At 42.6% G+C, this 19,912-nt stretch overlaps 1 protein-coding gene across 1 annotated transcript; it reads right to left on the reverse strand.

The window, feature by feature from the left end:
* Positions 1-12,788: 12,788 nt before the first annotated feature.
* On the reverse strand, positions 12,789-18,601 carry LOC147440088 (putative sucrose-phosphate synthase 2). The gene is made up of 14 exons (XM_086485758.1): positions 18,396-18,601; positions 17,399-17,761; positions 16,945-17,034; positions 16,533-16,759; positions 16,388-16,451; positions 15,611-16,300; positions 15,408-15,530; positions 15,143-15,274; positions 14,891-15,067; positions 14,757-14,810; positions 14,620-14,682; positions 13,620-14,525; positions 13,430-13,557; positions 12,789-13,305 (listed from the first exon to the last, which is right to left on the reverse strand). The coding sequence occupies exons 2-14, from the start codon at positions 17,687-17,689 to the stop codon at positions 13,038-13,040; spliced, it is 3,213 nt and encodes a 1,070-aa protein (XP_086341884.1). The 5' UTR covers positions 17,690-17,761; positions 18,396-18,601; the 3' UTR covers positions 12,789-13,037.
* Between the last annotated feature and the right edge of the window lie 1,311 nt (positions 18,602-19,912).

The raw sequence follows: 19,912 nt of genomic DNA on the forward strand, positions 1-19,912 counted from the left end.
TAGATAGCATTGAAGCACTTCAATGCTCAAGTAATTGGATAAGAATGCTTGATTAAGTATAGGTCGATTACCATTTTGATGTTGTGTGTTCAATTAAGCCAATTTTGATTGATTTTTACCCAATAATTACTCCCACTATGAAGCTTCATTCATTTTGAACTTTATGTGTGTGGACAGAGCACATCAATCTCTTTCAATCAAGCTCTCAAGCATTTCATTTGGAGCTCCATCACCCCTTCTATTAAACCATTAAGTTTTATCCTATTCAATTGCATGTATGCGTGCATGCGAACTCCTTGTGATTTCCTACATACGAACTTCTTTTTGGTTACTCCAACACACAAGCCTAGGAGGGGCAAGTGGCTAGGCCTTTGACTCTATTACTATGTATGGTGGTTGGTAGACCCACAATGAAATCCATGGAGATGCTTTCCCATTTTCCATTGGGAATCTCCAAAGGATGAGCAAAGGATGCAAGAGACCTCCTTCCTTTAGGTGATGTACTTTATTAACTTGACATTTTTAACAATGCAAGATATAGTCTTAAACATACCCATGCATGCCTAGCAGGTAAAACTATTGTCGTATGAGTGCATAAGTTTTCTTTATGCCTAGGTGCACTACACTTGGACTCTTATGACATTCATAAAGAATTTGGAATGAATTGCTTGCATCCATTGGTGCACAAACTCCCCCTTGTGGAGTAGGTACCCATCATCAATGGAAAAATTATTCCATTTAGTCAGCTCATCACTTGAAAGAGGAGAACTAGGTGTGGAGGAAATAGACACTACCAACATTGGAGTGAGAAGGATTCCTCTTTTTGACATGGCTCCACACCTTGGAGCATGTGTCATCATGCTCACGTGTACCCTATAGAGATTCCAAACGAGGGTCTCACTATGTCAATGAGATTAGAGTGAAGTTAAGCAACCCATTTAACATTTGGAACCATTTTTTAGGACGTTACCAACCTAACGAAGTGAAAACATTTACTCATAGTCTTGATCTCTTAAAACTTCCTCTAGTTCATTTTAGAGTAGTCTTTACTTTTAGCACATCAGTAGCCATTGGACTTGTTATTTGTGTTTGGGGGGTTTGATGATATATGGGTATTAGCCAAAGATATACTAGTATAAGACATAACTAATTGAGCTCTTGAGAAAGGAAAAGGGGTATTTACTGATTCATTGTGTAAAATTATGTATACTTGTTGATTTTAACATATTGAAAGACTTTAAGGTTTTTTGCATAGAAGAAGGGTAAGTAAGCACTCCATTAGAAGTGTGAACCACCGCTAACCTAGTCTTTATCATCAAAATCAATCAAGGTATATCTTGAAAAAAATATCCTAAGTTTGTGGATTTTCTGAAAGCATACCGCTCCTACCAAAAAGCAGACAGAGCAAGATCTCACTTGTAAAGCTCACTGGAAATTTTACTAGTGATTTATTAACCTACTAGAGGTTAATTCGGATATGGTTGCTTTGATACCAATTAACAAATCAACTGACTTTGAAGTGTGCTGTGAAAGTTTGCTAAAGAATTTGTGCTGGGAAAAGTTGCAAAATCATTGGTTGGATGCAAGAAACCCAATAGCACTCAGAAGTCCAACATTTTACACTATTATTTAGTATCGCAATACTAAAAAATAGGGCATGCACATTGCTTGTGTTCCTTGTATACATGCTGCTCAACAAATTTTGGCTGATTTGAAAGTGTAAACCAAGACCAATAGAGTAAACCGCAAAAAATGTAAACAAACCAAATTGGAATCACATAAGTACAGGACAATCATTATGATAAATTTTTTTGGGTAAAAATTTGGACCAAAAGTTCAGTACCACGATACTAAACATATGGGTAAAATCTGAGTAATTTTTGCAATGTAAGCATAAGCTAAAATTAGCATATAGGTGAAATTTGAACAAATTTGGGCATCTTGATCACCTTCAAAGACTAGAAACTAGAATCAACTAGTCTACCCTAATTGAAAATTGCACTTTGGTCAAGCTTAATTAATTCAAATCAAAATTTTATAGGGAATTTAACTTGACATTGGGAGCTGGTGTATCAAGTCAAAACCTTTACACCAATTTTGTAGCTCCATGTTGATACTAAACACTTGCTCCATAGTGAGGATATCTAAAATATACTAATTCCAATGTAGTGTCTTTAATATAGGCGCTGATACTAATGTGTCTTTTTGTTTTTGAATTGACTCTTCACACTCATTGGTTCAATTATATTTAATAATCAAATTAAAGTTAGTAATCAAGCCATAAAGAGGCCTAGCTATAAATGGTATACAATATCCACAATGTCCCATAGATGCCTACTATTGTTGGTCTAGCCACTTTCATGATGGCTTTGATCTTTTCAAGATTTTTTGGTATCCAATTTTGGACACTATATGCCCCAAAAGTTTTCCTTATTTGATCATAATACAGACTTCTCTCAGGATTTAAGCAAATCCTATGTAAGTGGCATTTCTCAAAGACCTTACTTAGATACTCAAAGTGACCTCCTTGCAAATAAGAATATACACAAAGATCATCCATGCAAAGAATATCCTCAAATACTCTTTGAAAGCATGAATAATTAGTCATTAGAATGTAGATGGAACATTGGTCAATCCAGATGGCACGATTCTCTATGCAAATATGTCCCATTCAATAGCAAAATTTGTCTTGTGTTAATCTTTATGATGTATAGCCAATTGTTTATACCCCAAAAATAATCTATCCAAAAGCTATAAGCTTCTTTTCTTGCTACCATTTAATAGAAAATATGCCCCATTCAATAGCAAAAGTTATTTTGTGTTAATCCTTATGATGTATGGCCAATTGGTTATATCCCAAAAATCCATCCAAAACCTATAAGCTAAGTTTTCTTGCTACCCTTTTGAAGACATGCTCTGTGATAAGCAGATGGTACTTATCTAGTATAGTTGTTGTGTTCGCCTTCTTGAGATCTACACAAACTTAAAGTTTGCTATTTCTCTTGGGCTCAACCGCAATAGGTGAAACCCAATCAAAATTCTCAATCTTATAGATGAACTTTGCATCTTCTAGTTTCTTTCACTGTTCTTTTTTCTTCTTAGCAAAGGTCTCATTATATGTATGGCCTTTGTTTAGATGATTTTGCATCATCTCATATAGGGATTATGTGCTAAAAATCTCTCGATCCACCCCTTATAATCTTCATAAGACCATGCAAATATCTCTCTATATTTTTTAAGAGTTTTGATTAAAATCTCTTCTTCCTTTGGAGATATGCCAATAGCAATGTTTGTTGGCTTTGGATCTTCCTAGCAAGGTTAGATCTATTTGCTGCATCTTTTGGGCCATTAAAAGATCTCCTAGGCTCTTTTAAATCCCTCTCATAGGTTGTAGATCTTGAAGTGTATGGAGAACCAGAATCTTTATATCTTGAACTACATATTTCTTGTAATGGATAGTACACTAATAACATCCCTTGGTGTACACTCATTTGATTCCATTCATTGTCCAAACTTTTCAAAGCCTTTTTCAATACCTTGTATTTGGATCTATGCTTAGTCTTTGAAAATTTGGGTTCATTCTCACCCTCATTTATCCTTTTTTATTTCTTTCCAACTTTGGTGTTTTCTTGTTCGATTTCTTTTGAAATTCCCTTTCTTTAAAAAAATAACATCCAATTATTTGTTCCTTACACAATCTTGAATCTTTATAAGCATTAGGTAATGAGACATACCGTTCATTGCTAGCATTGGATGCATCTTTGTTTGTTTAACCTTCAAATTTTTTTAAATGAGTCGTTGGTTTGGGAAGTCAAAATAGAGATGTTAGGTTCTTGTAAATTGATCCTTGGGGTGGTGTGACAATGAACTCATGGAGGAAATCGTCAGGTTTATCTAGATCTATAGACTCATGGAGGCTAGTGTAGATGTGAATTATTTTCCTCATTTTTCTTTTAAGATTTAGTAGCTCATGCAAAATGCCCACACCTATGTTACTTGTATAGCCTAGGACAGAGCTCTTGCCGCACTGGGTCCGTCATTGAGGGTTGGCTTGTAGTAGCTAGTTTAGCTTGGACTCTAGGTTGCTTTGTAACTAGTCTACCATGGGCTCTTGTATCACAATTTGAGAGTACCTAATTCACACTTGTTACCATATACATGTGGTAGTGATGTGTGTGAACACACTTAGGACCGCCGGGGCATTTTTTCCCTCTTTAGGAGGCTTTCCCCCCCGTGCATTGTATATATATCCATCATTCTAGGGCTATCTACCTTTCCATTTCACACTAAGTTGTGTACCTTGAGCTTCCTTTTTCTTCTCCAAGATGTGTGTGTTTTTATGCAATCCTAATTCCAACAATTGGTATCAGAGCAGGTTGCATCCTCCGAGCTTAGCCGCTAGCAGCTCCAGCACACGCTTGCTCACTTTCTTCGATTTCAGTGAGCTTTGTTGAGCGTTCGTAGATCTGTTTAGATTTCTAATTCGGGCTCATTTCGGCCTCCGTTTCGACTACATGCAATACCGCACAAGTTATTTCGTCATTTTATGCAGAATTTTTATTAGTACCATTTTTTGCATAATAGGTCCCTTACAGTCTTCTACGATTTGTGCTATATAGCATGTGTTGTTTCCGCTTCGTTTCTCCTCTTTTCGGGAAGTTTTCACATCAGGTGTAACATTTACCATGACTGACAACAACACATATGTGTTCAAGATGTTTGCTGCTAAGGACAAATTGGATGGGGACAATTACCCTATGTGGTCTTATATGATGCAACATGTTCTTGTGTCGAAGGGTGTATATATTGTGCAGGGCATTGATGTACGTTGTGGTTCTAAGGATGTAAGAGATGTTAAGGATATTGTAGATCTTGCTACAAGGATTGTTGCTGTTAGAGTTGTTTTGCCTATGACAAAACAAGCTCGTTGGGATGTAAAGGATGCACAAGCTCATGCATTGATTGCATTGTCTGTGAAGTGCACCATTACTCCTCACATTCGTTCTTAGCAAAATCTGCAAAACATACTTTGGCTGATCTTTATGCAAGTCGCAATGAGGCTAAAATTGCATTGTTGTGTAAAGAGCTGGAATCGAAGATTATGCATGAGGAAGATGACATGGACACTTTCCTTGCTGGTGTCAAGGATATCAATGAGCAACTTATTTCTGCAGGTGAAGTCATTTCAGACAGTTCCCTTGTGCAGACTGTTCTTGATGCCTTGCCATATTCTTACCAGACTTTTGCTAGTACTTGGAGACTTATGACCCAAGGAAATCCTGAAGTTGTCAAGATTGATGCATTATGCACATTGTTGTTGCAAGAGTGACTTTCCAAAAAAAAAAAAAAAGGGTTAGACAGCGTGCAATTGAAATGGCTTTTATTGCTGCTCAAAGAAAGGGTGGTAACAACAATGCAACCACTTCTTATGATTCTTCTGTGAGTGGAAAATCACATGCTCTTAATGCTTCTATTGGATGCAATTCGTCTGGAAATTTTGGTGATAAGGACAAAAACAAGATGCGTTGCCATGATTGTAAAGCTAATGATCACTTGATCAAGTAGTGTCCTAAGTTAAAGGCCAAAGAGGCTAAGAAGAAAGAGGGTGGTTCCACTGCAAATGCTGGTTCCACTACAAATGTAGCTATTGTTGAGTCTTCTGTGAAAGGAGACTGTGATGCTGATGTTGATGCAGAATGGGATTTTAGTGCAGAATGTACCTATAATCCTATTGTCCATGATGCATGCATGTCAATTGTTGCAAATTCACATGTGTGGTATTTTGACAGTGGTGCTACAAAGCACATTACCTCACATCATGATTTGTTCACCTCTCTTGAGTCTATCCCTCATGGGAATTTAGTTACTTGTGGCAACAATGCCTCTTTTCCGGTTCAGGGAGTTTGAAAGATTGTCTTACTACTACAAATGATAGTTCTTTCACACTTGTTGATATGATTTATGTACCTGGAATCAAGAAGAATCTTTTGTATGTATCTGCACTTGCTAGACTTGGTCTTGTAGTCAAATTTGTGGATGACATATGTACTATACATGATCTCAATTTTGGTGATGAAATTGTTGCATCTGGCATTTAGTATTCCGTGGGCTATATAAACTCACTTTGAAGGGAATCGGGGAGCACCACAGACGGAGAGTGAGAGAGAGAAGGAGACACACACACGATGTGGGTGGGGAGACAATGAAGTGGGAGCTCCCCCTATACAATATACTCACTATAATATAGGGTAACAATGGGCGGGCGCCCATGACCTGGGCGACCGGTCAAGGCACATAGGCCTTAACCCCAACAACCTCCCACTTAAAGGCCAATGTGCCTTTAAGCAAGATCTACTAGTGTACAACTAATGGAAGGTGAGATATTCTCTCAACCTATGCCCACTGACTCTCGATGAGCTAGTGTATCCGGCTCTACTGATAGACAAATATCCCGCTGCGGAAGCCACACAGAGCTAGCTCCAAGCTCTGCAAAGAGTTTACAAGAGCTCATGCACTCCTGCAAGTATCGGTCCAATACCTGCAAACCTCCCCTATGCTCTATGCCGAGATCAATCATCGAACAACTAATCAACCCTGCTGCAAATGCTCCCACTGCAGCTGTTATGTCGGGCCTCGAGATCAACATCTCGTACATGAGGACACCGAACGTTGATGCAACCCTGGCAACCTCTTCCACCTCCAACTCAGAACTCAACTCATGGAAATCTTGTCCCCTATCATAGAGACCATGGCACTCTGACTCCGAGCTCTGGAGTGACTCCTCGTGCCCACCACATATCACATGTATACCAAGAGTATCCATCTGTCCCGAATCTACATCAAGCTCTGGCATAGGCATATCAAGAAATGACTCCACAATAGCCGACATCTCAGCATCCATGTGAGTCATCTTTGTCATCACCTCTGATGACTCATCCTGCTGCTGTGACTCACTAGAGCTGTCCCGCTCTACCTGTGCATCCGTAGACGTAACCTACACAACAAGGTCACTGCTCTGCACTCCATGCAAAGCATCCTGCAACCCACAAGCAAAAGAGACTCGCCTGCTCTCTCGCTCTCTACCTGGCTGCATGATCACGGAGACAACACCGTCTCTCCTGTGATGCACATGCAATGGGTAACCTGTACCACTCCTGGCACCTCTCGCAATCACTAGCGAACCCAAATGCATCACAAAATCGCGCTCTCGTAGCGAAATCCGACATCCACAATCTCTAAGCTGACCAATCGAGATCAAACTTACTGTCAAATCTGGTACATAGCGCACATGTCGTAACAAGTAAGATGCACCACTCGATAATGACAGTCTCACATCTCCTGCACCTGCTATCGCATGCACCGATCCATAGGTCAAACGTACACTGCCAAGCATCCCGCTAGAATAGCTACAAAACCATTCACGATGCGACGTGACATGAAACATAGCATCTGCGTCTAGCAACCACTGCGAAGGGAGTGCACTATCCACATGTATAGCATCTCGTGCATAGCTCGAGGTAAAAGTGACATCCCCGTCACTAGTATACTTCGACACTATATCTGCCTCAACCGTCAAAGCAACTGAGTCCATGGCATCACAACATACATCTCTGAGACTGCCATGTCTCCTACGATGTCGCATACGACGAAAACAACGCCGTCTAATGTGTCCAAAATGACCACAATACCAACATATCACCTGTCAGTGTACTCGTGAATGTACATGTCTCACACGAGTCCTTGATGACTCAGATCTATCATACATATCATGTAATCTGTGCCAAAGTGCTCTCGAAGTAGTCTCATACATAACAAGAGCATATACAGATTCCGCAAGGTGCAAAGAGAGCGTAGATAGTGCCATCTCCTCTAGCTCCTGTCACTGATCATCAGACATGTTTGAAGGTCTACCTGCATCACCACTCAATGGTCGATGCAACCCTCGCTGTGTCAGTGCATCAAGCATACAATCTCTCCATGCCGCAAAGTCTGACCCATCAAACACGCGCATCTGTGAGAGGTCACAATCTGATCGATCACCTGTCTCTGCCATGAGCACAAGTAGCAAGCTAGATAGCAAAACCACCTCACCAACAACACCTGGAAACTGTCTACAAATATGGCTAGAAACACAATGTAAAGCCTGTGAGACACACTCCAAAGTAGAGCACCCACAATGTCAATACAAGCCTCGCCTGCTCTAGTATCACACTGCAATCTATGAGCTAATCACCAAGCCCACACTGTGCGGTATCGATGCATACACACGCACAACTCCCACCTGCAGAGAATACCGCACGTAACCCCTGAGTGCCACTTACAATCACAATCCCGATTGCATCAACTAATGCCTGCTCAAGACCATGTGCATATGTGCATCAAACTGCACTCAAATGCATGCATAAAACCTCTGCGAATGTGTGTCCACACTGCACATCAGCTTTATGCATAAGTTGCTCTCCTCGAGACAATGTAACCGGAAACCAAGCTCCCACCTGAGCTCAGATTACATGCACATAAACTATGCACAAAACCGATCACAAATAACTCCACACACTGACCGACAACGAGGCATCACATGCACAAATCCACATATGGCATACATAAGCCAAATCTATGGCAATGAAGCTCACTCCCACACGAGGAGCTCTCTCGACACAAAGTCGAAACCTGTATTCTTGTATCCGTAATCAATGCATACATAGCACGTCCGCAACCTGCAAAAGTCCTCTCGCGCATGCAAATACATCGTCTTGTCAAGCAATCTCGTTACGGATTTGTTTCCCCTTGTCAAGAATGACTTCGGGTGTGGGAATGCATGATCCTTGTGGAACCTTAGGAGGATAAGTTTTCCAAGCCTGCAAACCTGCAAAAAGAACGAATGTGTGTGTGTGTATCTTCCTTGTGCTTATCCTGCAAACAACACGCTCTGAGCTTGCTTCACATGATCATTGCCCTGCGCAATGTCAGTCTGCAGTAGTTCGCAAAATAGCCCCCTCACTTAGCATACATGCTAACTAGAGCATTGCCCTACGCAATTTCACAGCCCTGACTTGCAACCTTTGCACTCTAGCTGCAGAAGTCCGTGAGTGAAATTCGTGCTCAGTAGAACCGCCACACAGTAGCATACATGCCTGTTTCCAGCTGCAACAGCCCGTGAGTGAAATTTGTGCTTCGTAGAACCACCACACAATAGCATACATGCCTGTTAAAGCATTGCCATGCTCAATGTCCACTACAACATCTCAAGGCACACTCAAGCAGCCCGTTATGCATCCTTGTAGCGCATTGGAGAGAGTGTATGTAGCCCGCTATGGCCGCCTTACAGCCCGCCTGTCTTGCTTGCTAGCTGGCCGCTGTTGCTGGCCTCCTGAGAACCACTACTGAGGTTACCCACACCTGGCTGCCCATACACCCATATGCGGCACCTGTGGACTGCCTGTTGGTCACCGCCTTGGGCTGAGCACGCTGCCGAGTTGTCCAAAGGATGAAGGCACAGTACCTTAGCCTTGCAAGCTCTTCTCACACAAGAGCACCGCCTTGGTCTTGCACTCAGATCTGCAGCAAATGAGCAAGCTCCTGAGCTCACAAGCTCCATAGCTTGCATCGCCATAGCTCAAGCTCCGACGCCACTCTTGCTCTGATACCAATTGAAGGGGATCGGGGAGCACCACAGACGGAGAGTGAGAGAGAGAAGGAGACACACACACACGATGTGGGTGGGGAGACTGTGAAGTGGCAGCTCCCCCTATACAATATACTCACTATAAGTATAGGGTAACAGTGGGCGGGCGTCCATGACCTGGGCGACCGGTCAAGGCACATAGGCCTTAACCCCAACACACTTTGTATGATAAGTGTGGGCAAAATTTTGCAAATACAGTTATGGACTCAAAGGCTATTTCAAATGCAAAACTTTGGCATGCACGTTTTGGTCATCTGAATTTTGCTAGTTTGTTGCGTTTGCAGAAATATGATATGTTACTTCTTTGCCACCTCTTGAAACACCTATCAAACATGTTTGTGAAGGCTGTATTTTGGGTAAGATGCAACGTTCAAAGTTTTCAAAGGATGGTTCAATTAAGGTCACATGCAGGTTGCAGCTTGTGCATAGTGATGTTTGTGGACCCATGCAAACTCCATCCTTGGGCAATTACTTGCACTTCGTGAATTTCATTCATGATTACTCAAGGTATGCATGGGTATAATTTCTGGCTATGGCTGAAAATGTCTCGAATGTACTATGGGCAAAAACCGTTTCGATCGAGGGGGGGAGTATATGTCTCATGAAAAACAGGTCACTTACGGAAATGGCACGATGTATGGTCAAAAGTCAAGCTTTGCCGCATTCTTTTTGGCTTGAGGCCATCATATGTGCCACTTATGTACTAAACATGTGTCCTATGAAAGCTTTGCAGTCTATTACTCCTTATGAAGCATGGGATGATAGAAAGCCTTCTATTGAGCGCATGCGTGTTTTTGGCTGTTTGGCATATGCTTTGGTGCCACAAACACAGCGCAGAAAATTGGATGATAAGACTGTCAAATGTATTTTGTTGGTTATAGTGTTGAAAGCAAAGGTTACAAGTTGTATCATCCACAAACAAAGTGTATTCTAGTTTCATGGGATGTTGTGTTTGTGGAAGATTTTGTTCAGCCCTTGTTGTCATGTACTTGAGACAGTAATGTAAGCTCACAGGACATTTATGACACTTTGTTGCCCCTTTTTAGTGATGAAAGTACGAATGCAATTTCAAATGAGGCAAATGTACAGCCTATGGGGGTTCCTGAAAATGTTACAAATCAACCTATTACTGATGCAGATGTATATGATGTACTTGATGAGGAAAGGGTTGAGAATAAGCATGCTAGAGGTATGCCTAAATGGCTCGTGCATACTTTGCGTGACAGTAAATTGGATGCACTTTTGTCTAGTCGTACTTGTTCTGGTTCTTGCTATGCATCTTATGGATCAGGTTGTTATGCTTTCGCTGTGTCTAGCTTACATGATGTTTAGGAACCTCTGTCTTTTGATGAAGCACATAATTCAAAAAATTGGATGGCTGCCATGCAATCAGAATATGATGCACTTATAGAAAATGACACATGGGACTTTATGTGATTTGCCTCTTAGCAAAAAGGCCATTGGTACGAAGTGGGTTTACAAGTTGAAACGCAAGCCGGATGGTGAGATTGATTGCTATAAGTCTCGAGTTGTTGCAAAGGGCTATGCACAACAAAAAGACATAGATTATGAAGAGACTTTTGTTCTCACTTGTCGTACGACTACTGTGCCTTTTCTATGTGCATTGGCAGCTCATTTTGGTTGGGATGTACATCAGTCAAACATTGTTACTACTTTCTTGAATGATGACATATTTGAGGAAGTTTATGTAACGCAACCTCGGTGTGCAAATGTGACAAAGCTTTGTATGGGTTGATGCAATCTCCTCGTGCTTGGTATGAGAAGGGTGACACTCATTTGGTCAAACGAGGCTTTTCGTAACAATCCAACAGAAAGCACATTGTGTATAAAGCGTGAGGGTGATGTACTTCTCATTGTGGTTCTTTATGTAGATGATTTGCTGATCATTGGACCAAATGAGAGACATTGCTGAATTTAAGGTTGATTTACATCTTGCTTTCAAGATGAAAGATTTGGGACTGTTGCATCATTACTTGGGTATACAATTTATGCAGTGTGATGGTGGTATTGCCTTTTGTCAGAAAAGTTACATAGAGACATTGCTATGTAAGTTTGAACTTAGGATTGCAAACCTATTGCCACTCCCATGGAAACAGGTTTGAAATTGAGTCTTCATGATGTTGGTGATCTTGCAGATGTCACTCTTTACCAAACTGCTGTTAGATGCCTCATTTATCGACTCCAATAGCTAGATTTATCTCCACGAAAGAGAAGGCTACATTCAATCCAAGGGGGAGGTCTTTAGCCACGCATAGAGATCATCACAACAACAAGACAAGTCGATTAAAACATTGTCCTCTCATCATTTATGTCACTTTCATGTATTTTGCACATTTGTGAGGCTCCCAATATGAGTAGAAGTCATTAGTGCATACACTGGGCCCTTTGTTGGGTCTCTCTCTCTCTCTCTCTCTCTCTCTCTCTCTCTCTCTCTCTCTGCGCATGAGAATATGCCAACCATTCCTCTTTAACTTTCACTTACTGCTATGAAGGAACTCCAAAGAGTAGCAATTGCATTTTTAATAGTAATGTTTGATTGAAATTTCATTGCAAAGTTTTGATGCAAAACTAGTTTGACAACTTCCCTCAATAGTTGATTCCTAATATTTGGGAGGGATAAGCACCTCTCCCTGTGGGCCCTATGGTGTGTCGAAAAAAAACAGATCATTGCATTCCGTGTACATCATTCATGAATTCTGATAAACAATACCTTTGCCTTTAATTAGCATAAGTACTGCTTTTATGATTCTTGGAGATGGTGCAAACCAAAACAGTGCATCGAGTTTTTGCCATGTCCAAAGAGTGTCCTAGATTTGAAAATATGGAAAACTTTTTAATCCCATCAGAAGAATGAGAAGTGAGCAGGGGTCGCAAGTGAGTAGACTTTTGTGTTTACCAAGTGCAGTTTATTGATATGGTTGGATATACAATGTGCATACCTGTCTTCCCAAATGATATGAAAATGTTTATTCGCCGACAGTATAAAAAGATTCACTTAATCTTTCCTCGGGCGAGCACGACTCCTGCCATCTAAGCACAGACTAGAGTTTCCTATTTGCAAAAATTTCATGGAAGGGGCCCATTACACCAAACAACTCTTTTTAACATCATCAAATACAACAATATGTACATTGCCCCGGTGCGATATAGGAGACTGCTTCAGCCTCGCTGCTCAAAAATTTACCCTCTCAAGCTTTACAATAGATGGATATCAACATCTTGAAAAAAGCCTACATGGTCTTGATGCACTTCCATAAACAAAAACATTGGTCATGTGTGCCAATAGGAATTGGACTATACAACCGTAACCAGACTATACAACACTGTGTAGCTATCTCTGCATAGCATTCTGCAATGCTTGCGAGAGCTCCGACACGTCGACTGTGATGATGTTTGGACTTTCTGCTGGAACCATATCTTCTTTGTAATAGCTCCCGCTCCCACGTAGAAGTCTCTCCGAGCCGTTGCCTTCTACACAACCCTTAAGAACAATTGTCTTGTGTGCACCCGAAAGAAGCTCTTCATAGTCATTGTCTCCAGCCTCACCCACAAACACAATCATGTTGCTTATATCTGTTCCCCACCTCACAAACAAATACCTGCAAAAGAATAACATCCACCATGGAATCAATATCTTCACCCTCCTCTCCCCTTCCCCTTCTCAATTGGAAAGAAAACGGGTTAAGGCAAAAGGCACATGCCAGAAAAGACAAAGGCACATACCTCAGAGCCTGTGCTCGAGATGCAAAAAGAGGCATTATGTACAAATGTGATTCATTCTTGCAATACAGGACATGGCATCTCAACCCTCGCATCCTCAAATTCTTGCGAAGCTCCTCAACTCGCAGGGCCTGAAACATAACAATGGTCAGAGGTTGTTTAGTAATCAATGGAAGTATCGTGGGTATTTTACCTGTGATGGATCTTTGACTTTGTAGGCAAGGCAGTGTTCATTTGCGCATGCCTCGTCCTCTTCGATAGGCAAGGGTCGTTGCATGTCCAGCACATTATCAACCCCAGAAACCAGAAACCTTGCAATTGTCTTTCTGACACCCTCCCGTCCCCAGCGATGGTCTATGTGCATTGCATAATCTTGATCGATGCAAAACTGGTATTTAGAAAGGCCAGTAGAGGCATGGTCCGCATATACATCTGGATAGTAGATCTCGCTGCCGCTTCCACAAATCAATGCATCAAACTCATAGAGGTCAAGCCCTCCCAAATTTAGGAGCTCGACCATCTCAGACAATCTCATAGCTGTGGACAAAATGAATCCAGGTCCATGTATGGATGGCTCCGCCTTAACATGTTTAATTATTTCTTGGATAGCCTCGAGCATCTTTCTGTCCGGTTTCCCCCCTGCATCATAAGAGTCAATTGCGATGATGAAGACTTTCTTCATCTTCCTCTGCCAAAACCCCTTGCCATCCGCATGTAAAAAGTTGGACCCGTTACTATGCTCCTGTACACTCTGCAACTTCGATTGATGCTCAAAGAAATCTAATCCATTTCCTACAGACCTTTCATCAATGGATAGATGAGTGTGTACATCCTTCAAAGAGTCCCTGGTGAACTCCTCATCTACTACTTGCTGTCTATCCAACAAAGAACCATCCTGCCAATGGCGATGCTGCATTCGGCATTGTGCGATACGAGCAAGGTAAACACGGCAATGCTGTGGCCAAGAGTAAAAATGGATATTCGCCAGCCCATTCTTCTGACATTCTATCCACATGTTCCGGTCAGACACAAGTTTCAGCAGAGCATCAGCAATTTCTTTCTGATTATGAGGATCCACCAGCAGCCCATTTTTCAGCGCCTGTGTAATTTTATGGACAAAATCTCAATGTAAAGATTGCAATTTAGGAGGAAAATGAAACATCATGCATGAGCAGATGGAGCAAAATAGTCACTTTGTTGATGTCCACAGGACCACCATTCTTTGTAGCAACTGTTGGTATTCCTTGTGCAGCCGCCTGCTCAGATCACGAATTATGAGTCACAATCCCTTTACACAAGAAACTGGCCTGATTGTGTAATCAAGACATACCTCAATCAGAGTCAGACCAAAAGGCTCCACAAGAGCTGGATTGATGAAAACCCCCTGAATATTTCACAATAGCCTTTATCAGTATGCATATGGAATTCCAGCAAATGAGACCCCACATATGCTCAAAAATTAACCTTTGTTCTAGCCGTAAGCCTGTAGATACTGGGAACATCGGATTGCTTATGATGCTTTGGGTAAGCAACAAGTCCATAAAGGTTAAATTTGTCTATGAGCTTCAAAATTGTTGTCAAAACAGAGGCATTTCCACCAGACATCTCATCTATGTCATCGCGATTTCCCATTACGAGAACCTGTGCAACACTTTGAACAGTTAACATGAATGATGTCAACATACGCACCAGGTTCAGAAGGCTTAAGAGTAGTACCAAGTTTGCTAGCTCTCTAAGAGAGCGGCTCTCTCCAAATGCCTTTACCAATGTGGTGAGGTTCTTCTTGGGATCGGGTCTAGCAAGAGCTAGAATGATTGGCTTGTGTGGATTGCTGAAGAAACGCTTAATCTGGAATTTGAAAGAAGCGGTCACCAGCATCACAAATACGACAACCCGTAAAACATAGAGAGCACTAACTGATAGCACATTCAGAAGAAGAATGAGACATTGAGTCAATTGAAAGACAGCCTTACAAACATACCTCTCCCCAGATGGTTGGTTCGGGCTTTGGTGATATAGGCTCGGATAAGGCCCCCCCATCACTATCGCCATCTTCAGCATCCGGAGATATCACACTACTAAAGTCCATTCCAGGAGGTATTACCTACAAAATCAGCTGCTTAACATCGCTTTTTAAGCAAACCTACTATCCATGTCATGAGCTTTCAAGACCAGTCCACTCACCAACATCCGTGGCATGTACCGTCCATAACAGCTCATCCCTTGTTTTGCTCTTGCTCTGAGAACCCTTTCTAGTTTAACATCAAAGCCATCATACAAGCCCCATTGCTCCTCTATCTCCTGCCTTGTGCTTGTGATGACAATCTCAGCCCCATCAAGAGACAGCTCTTCCCCTTCAATCCGCCGCATAATTCTATAGGTGCTGTTTATGTCCTCCCTGGTATCACGGCCTTGTTTCAAGAGTTGTTCCAGCTTGTTTCTACCAAGGGAATGGCCCGTCAAAACCATGGGCACGTCCAGAGCTCCAGCAAGTAGACATGCTATGTTACCGGCATCAGCATAGTGGCCATGAATGACATGGGGCCACACATGCCGCTCACCACCATGAACCTGCTCCCCGAGTGCCCTTGACATGTTTAATATATGTGCCAGAGCCCCATCAACAAACTCTTGAACGTAGGGCCATAGGCGCTCTTTGGCCACATATTTGTCGCGTGGACCACACGGGATTCTCACAATATATGCGCCACTACCTTCCCCAGCGCCCTCTGTATCCCCATGTGTTAGCATCTCCGTGGGTTCCCAGTAACTCCAATCCACATCTGGTGAGCAGATTTGGCGTGTCAGGAGGTCGACCCTGTAGACCTCTTGCATCATGGCTAAGGCCCTGGCCAACTCAACTACATACTTAACCTGGAACACTAAATGAATGCAATTTAGTTCAAATACGCGCATCAGCGATTCAGTGTCAGCTTAGCTACTCAAAATTGGCATATATACCTGGCCACCTGTATCCGAGTCCCTACCAAGCTCCATGTTGTAGCCTCGCACGAGCCCATGTATACTGTAGAAGTCATCAGAACAAACAAGCTTTATTATGAGTTTGCTGCAATTACATCTCTAGTCCCTGGCTCAAAACTCATACCTTATTAACACTATGTACAAAGATTTCTTTTTTTGTGGTTGTTGCTGCTGAACAAACATTTCAAAGTTGGAGTAATTTCTTGATAGATTTGGCCCTGTTTTTGACTTGGAGCTTTGGTCTGGCTTCTCCCCATCCGACAACTCAGATAGCTCCTTCGAAGCGGCTTTGTGACCTTGCTCCCTTTCATAGTGCCGCCGCGCTAGCCGTTGCGCATCCTCCCATGCTATCTACAAAGTCAAAAGGTTAGTAAATGGAACACAATTCAAGCAAAACACACTCTGTGCTGCATGAAGTCCAGGTTTCTGCTGTAATTATGCCCATATTGTTCCAAGTGCTCATAAGCGACATATTTTCAGTATGTAATGTTCTCTACTTCTCCAGCCCCCTCACTCTCAGAGGCACAAACTCTAACCTGCTTCTTCTTGCGGGTCAAATGCCATATTCTCCAGCATAAATTCTCCATCCGGTTGTTGCGAGTTTGGGCACTCCTCATAGCAATGCTCTGAACAAAAGGCAGGTTAATTCATCTGATCATGAATCATTTGATCATCATTCCATGATTCGTAGGGCAAACAAGATATACAAAGACAGATGATTCAGATAATTGGAAATTTGACTGTACCAACTACATACAAAACTGGAAAGATCACAGCATATCCAGTTGAGACAAACAGCAGCCTAAGGCAGATAAATTATAAGATGCAAGCACCCAATAATGAAAGCATGTGTCACAAAAACTACGGCCAGAACACTGCAAACGGCCCGTGTACAACTTCATACGAATTCAATCAATCAGATGTTCTTCGTGTGTAAAAATGAAGAGCGCGTTTACTGTGAAGAAGAAGGTTTGGTGAGCGAGTGAGTACCTTCATCCATGTTTTGTATAAGTCTGTTTCGTCAAAGCCGCTGGTCACCTCCTCAACAAAGAACTTGGTGGGATTGATGTTGCCCTGGTCCTGAAGAAGCTCTGATTTCCAGGAAGCTGAGACGATGCCCGAATTGTTGGAGGAGGGAGGCAGCGCGGCGGCAGCGCTGGGAGCAGGGGACGGGGAAGAAAGGGAGGAAGAGCGGCTCTGCTGGTGGCGATGCTTGGCGATGACGGCGCCCGCATCAAGAATGGCCTCCAGGTAGCCGTTGATCCACTCGTTGCCATCCATGATATTGGTGGTAATATCAGAGTTGATGGTGACGGGGGTGCCCTTCTTGCATCATCATTCGCCCACCGCGCCCTGCGTTTCCCACACAACCCACCATTGCGAATCTGTCACAATCCTTCCTTAACCTCATCATCCATTCTTGGCGCCCGCTTGATCACACACATACATGCACACACATATATATATATATATATCTTTCCAATTGAAAAAAAAGTATTTGCGTCCTCTCGCCTCGTGCTAATGATTAGTACACAAACAGCGCATATTCCCTTTCGCGCGTATTGTATAACTAAAACAATATTGCCTCCACATATTTTTTTAATGCCCGAAAAGCGTCATCGGCTCTTTTTCGATTTCAATTTTCAAACGTAATCGCCCACGTGATTAAGCGTGCCCTGCTTAATCGGCCACTTGAGTTTGGCCATCAAGCAAGCCCATAATGAACTTCCTTAATCTCCCTGATTAAGCCCTCGAGCATTCTGATTAAAATCAGCTGTTTGATTGATATCGACAATTCACCAGATTAATGCAGCGCTTTAATCAGCGCAAACCCCAGACCATTCACGATCATATTCTTGCTAAGGGCAGGCACTGCTGCGGTGACTGCTTAACCATCCAAATTTAGAAACAAGGACCCACCCCTCGGCCGCTTATATGCAATACAAAATTTGAATCTACATCAACACGCAAATGCACATTTAGTTACCTTTGGGGGGGTTAATCACAAAGCAAAAGCGGCCGCAAGACAGCAGGCTCTTGAGAGCTCACTGCAAGCGAGGAGGAGATGGCGTATTGGACGCATGGGCGGCGATGGCAGCCTCACCTTACCTCTCAACTGCATGCGTGCTGTGTGTGCGTGGAGGGAGGGAGAGAGAGAGAGAGAGAGAGAGAGAGAGAGAGATGACAGTGAACTCTCTTGACAATGCTCTCCTTCCGACAATTATATGAGAAAGTTGGTGATGAATAAACGGCCAAAAAAATTGATAGCACAAACGGAGATAATATCACAAAATAATTGGGAATTTTTCTGGGGAGAAGTTGAACTGTGGATTGTGGAAGGCCTTTTTGGCGCCTTCAAAAAGTTCTTTGGGGAGGTAGCTTTCCTTCTGTGCCATGCAATTGCCTCTACACCATAGGATGCTTGCTCTCTCAATCATTAGTAATTCTCTCTCTCTCTCTCTCCTCTCTCTCTCTCTCTCTCTCTCTCTCGGCCACTTTATGAAGTCGTAGCCTTGCGAACAACTTCTTGTTGTGGGGTTTGAACTCTCAACTTTGCACTTATTTTCCTCCCCAATTCAACCTTGTTTTGCCTCTAAGGGTGCATTCAATCTGCACAAGGTGCGCAGCTCGTGAATGCGGGTTCTAGCACAATGCCATTCACATGAGAAGCCCAACCCAGTCAAGCTATTTGCGAACATAGTTCTCTCGGTGAAGCACCAACGCCCTGCAAGTTACTTGGTTGACTGCATTGCAATGGGCTCAAGATATTAGAACCCAGCCCGCAATCGGCGTTGCAAAAGCGAATGGACATTTGGTAGGTCTGGAAACTCTCCATCTTTCTTTCAGCCAATGGAAGCATGCCAACTCTACGGCACATGCCTGCACAATGTTATGTTCCACGCAGTGTGAACCAAGCCTAAGTTGCGCGTCGACCCAACGCCATCTACATTTGATATGCTCACCTTGGTGCGAGGATCACTTGCTATAAACCTAACAAACAAAAAGTAAGACATCGATCACCCACGATCAAAATGGTGCCATTGTTAGTTGTTCTCATGCGAACTTCTCTTTTGATGTTGGAGCGCCTCTCTCTCAACACTATGGATCTTAACTGACCCTTTGAAATAAACAGATGCACGGGACATTGTCGCAATATTTCTACTTAGGTGAAGATACATGTCCTACACAAATACACATTATGCATCGGCAACTTAAACTTGGTTATATGAACTGGTACCAACATTGTCCAAGTTACATGAGTGGATAATAAGCCACCATATAAGATTAGCAGGTTCCACGTCTATGGTGAAGGATCGAGAGGGGAGAGGGCAGGGAAGGCCTGCATGACAAGGGCTAGCATGAAGGGGGTGCGTGGATGAGCAACTCGCTGTCTCCTTCCCGCTACAGTCGACGTCTCACTTTTTTGGTAGACGAAGGTACCAACGTCGCCCCCTCTTACGAGAGGAAACTTCCCTGCTACATCAAGTTGGGCGTGGTGATCGA

The sequence above is a fragment of the Adiantum capillus-veneris genome, chromosome 16 (assembly GCF_014529385.1).
Source record: "Adiantum capillus-veneris isolate H3 chromosome 16, ASM1452938v2, whole genome shotgun sequence".
NCBI lineage: Eukaryota > Viridiplantae > Streptophyta > Polypodiopsida > Polypodiales > Pteridaceae > Adiantum > Adiantum capillus-veneris.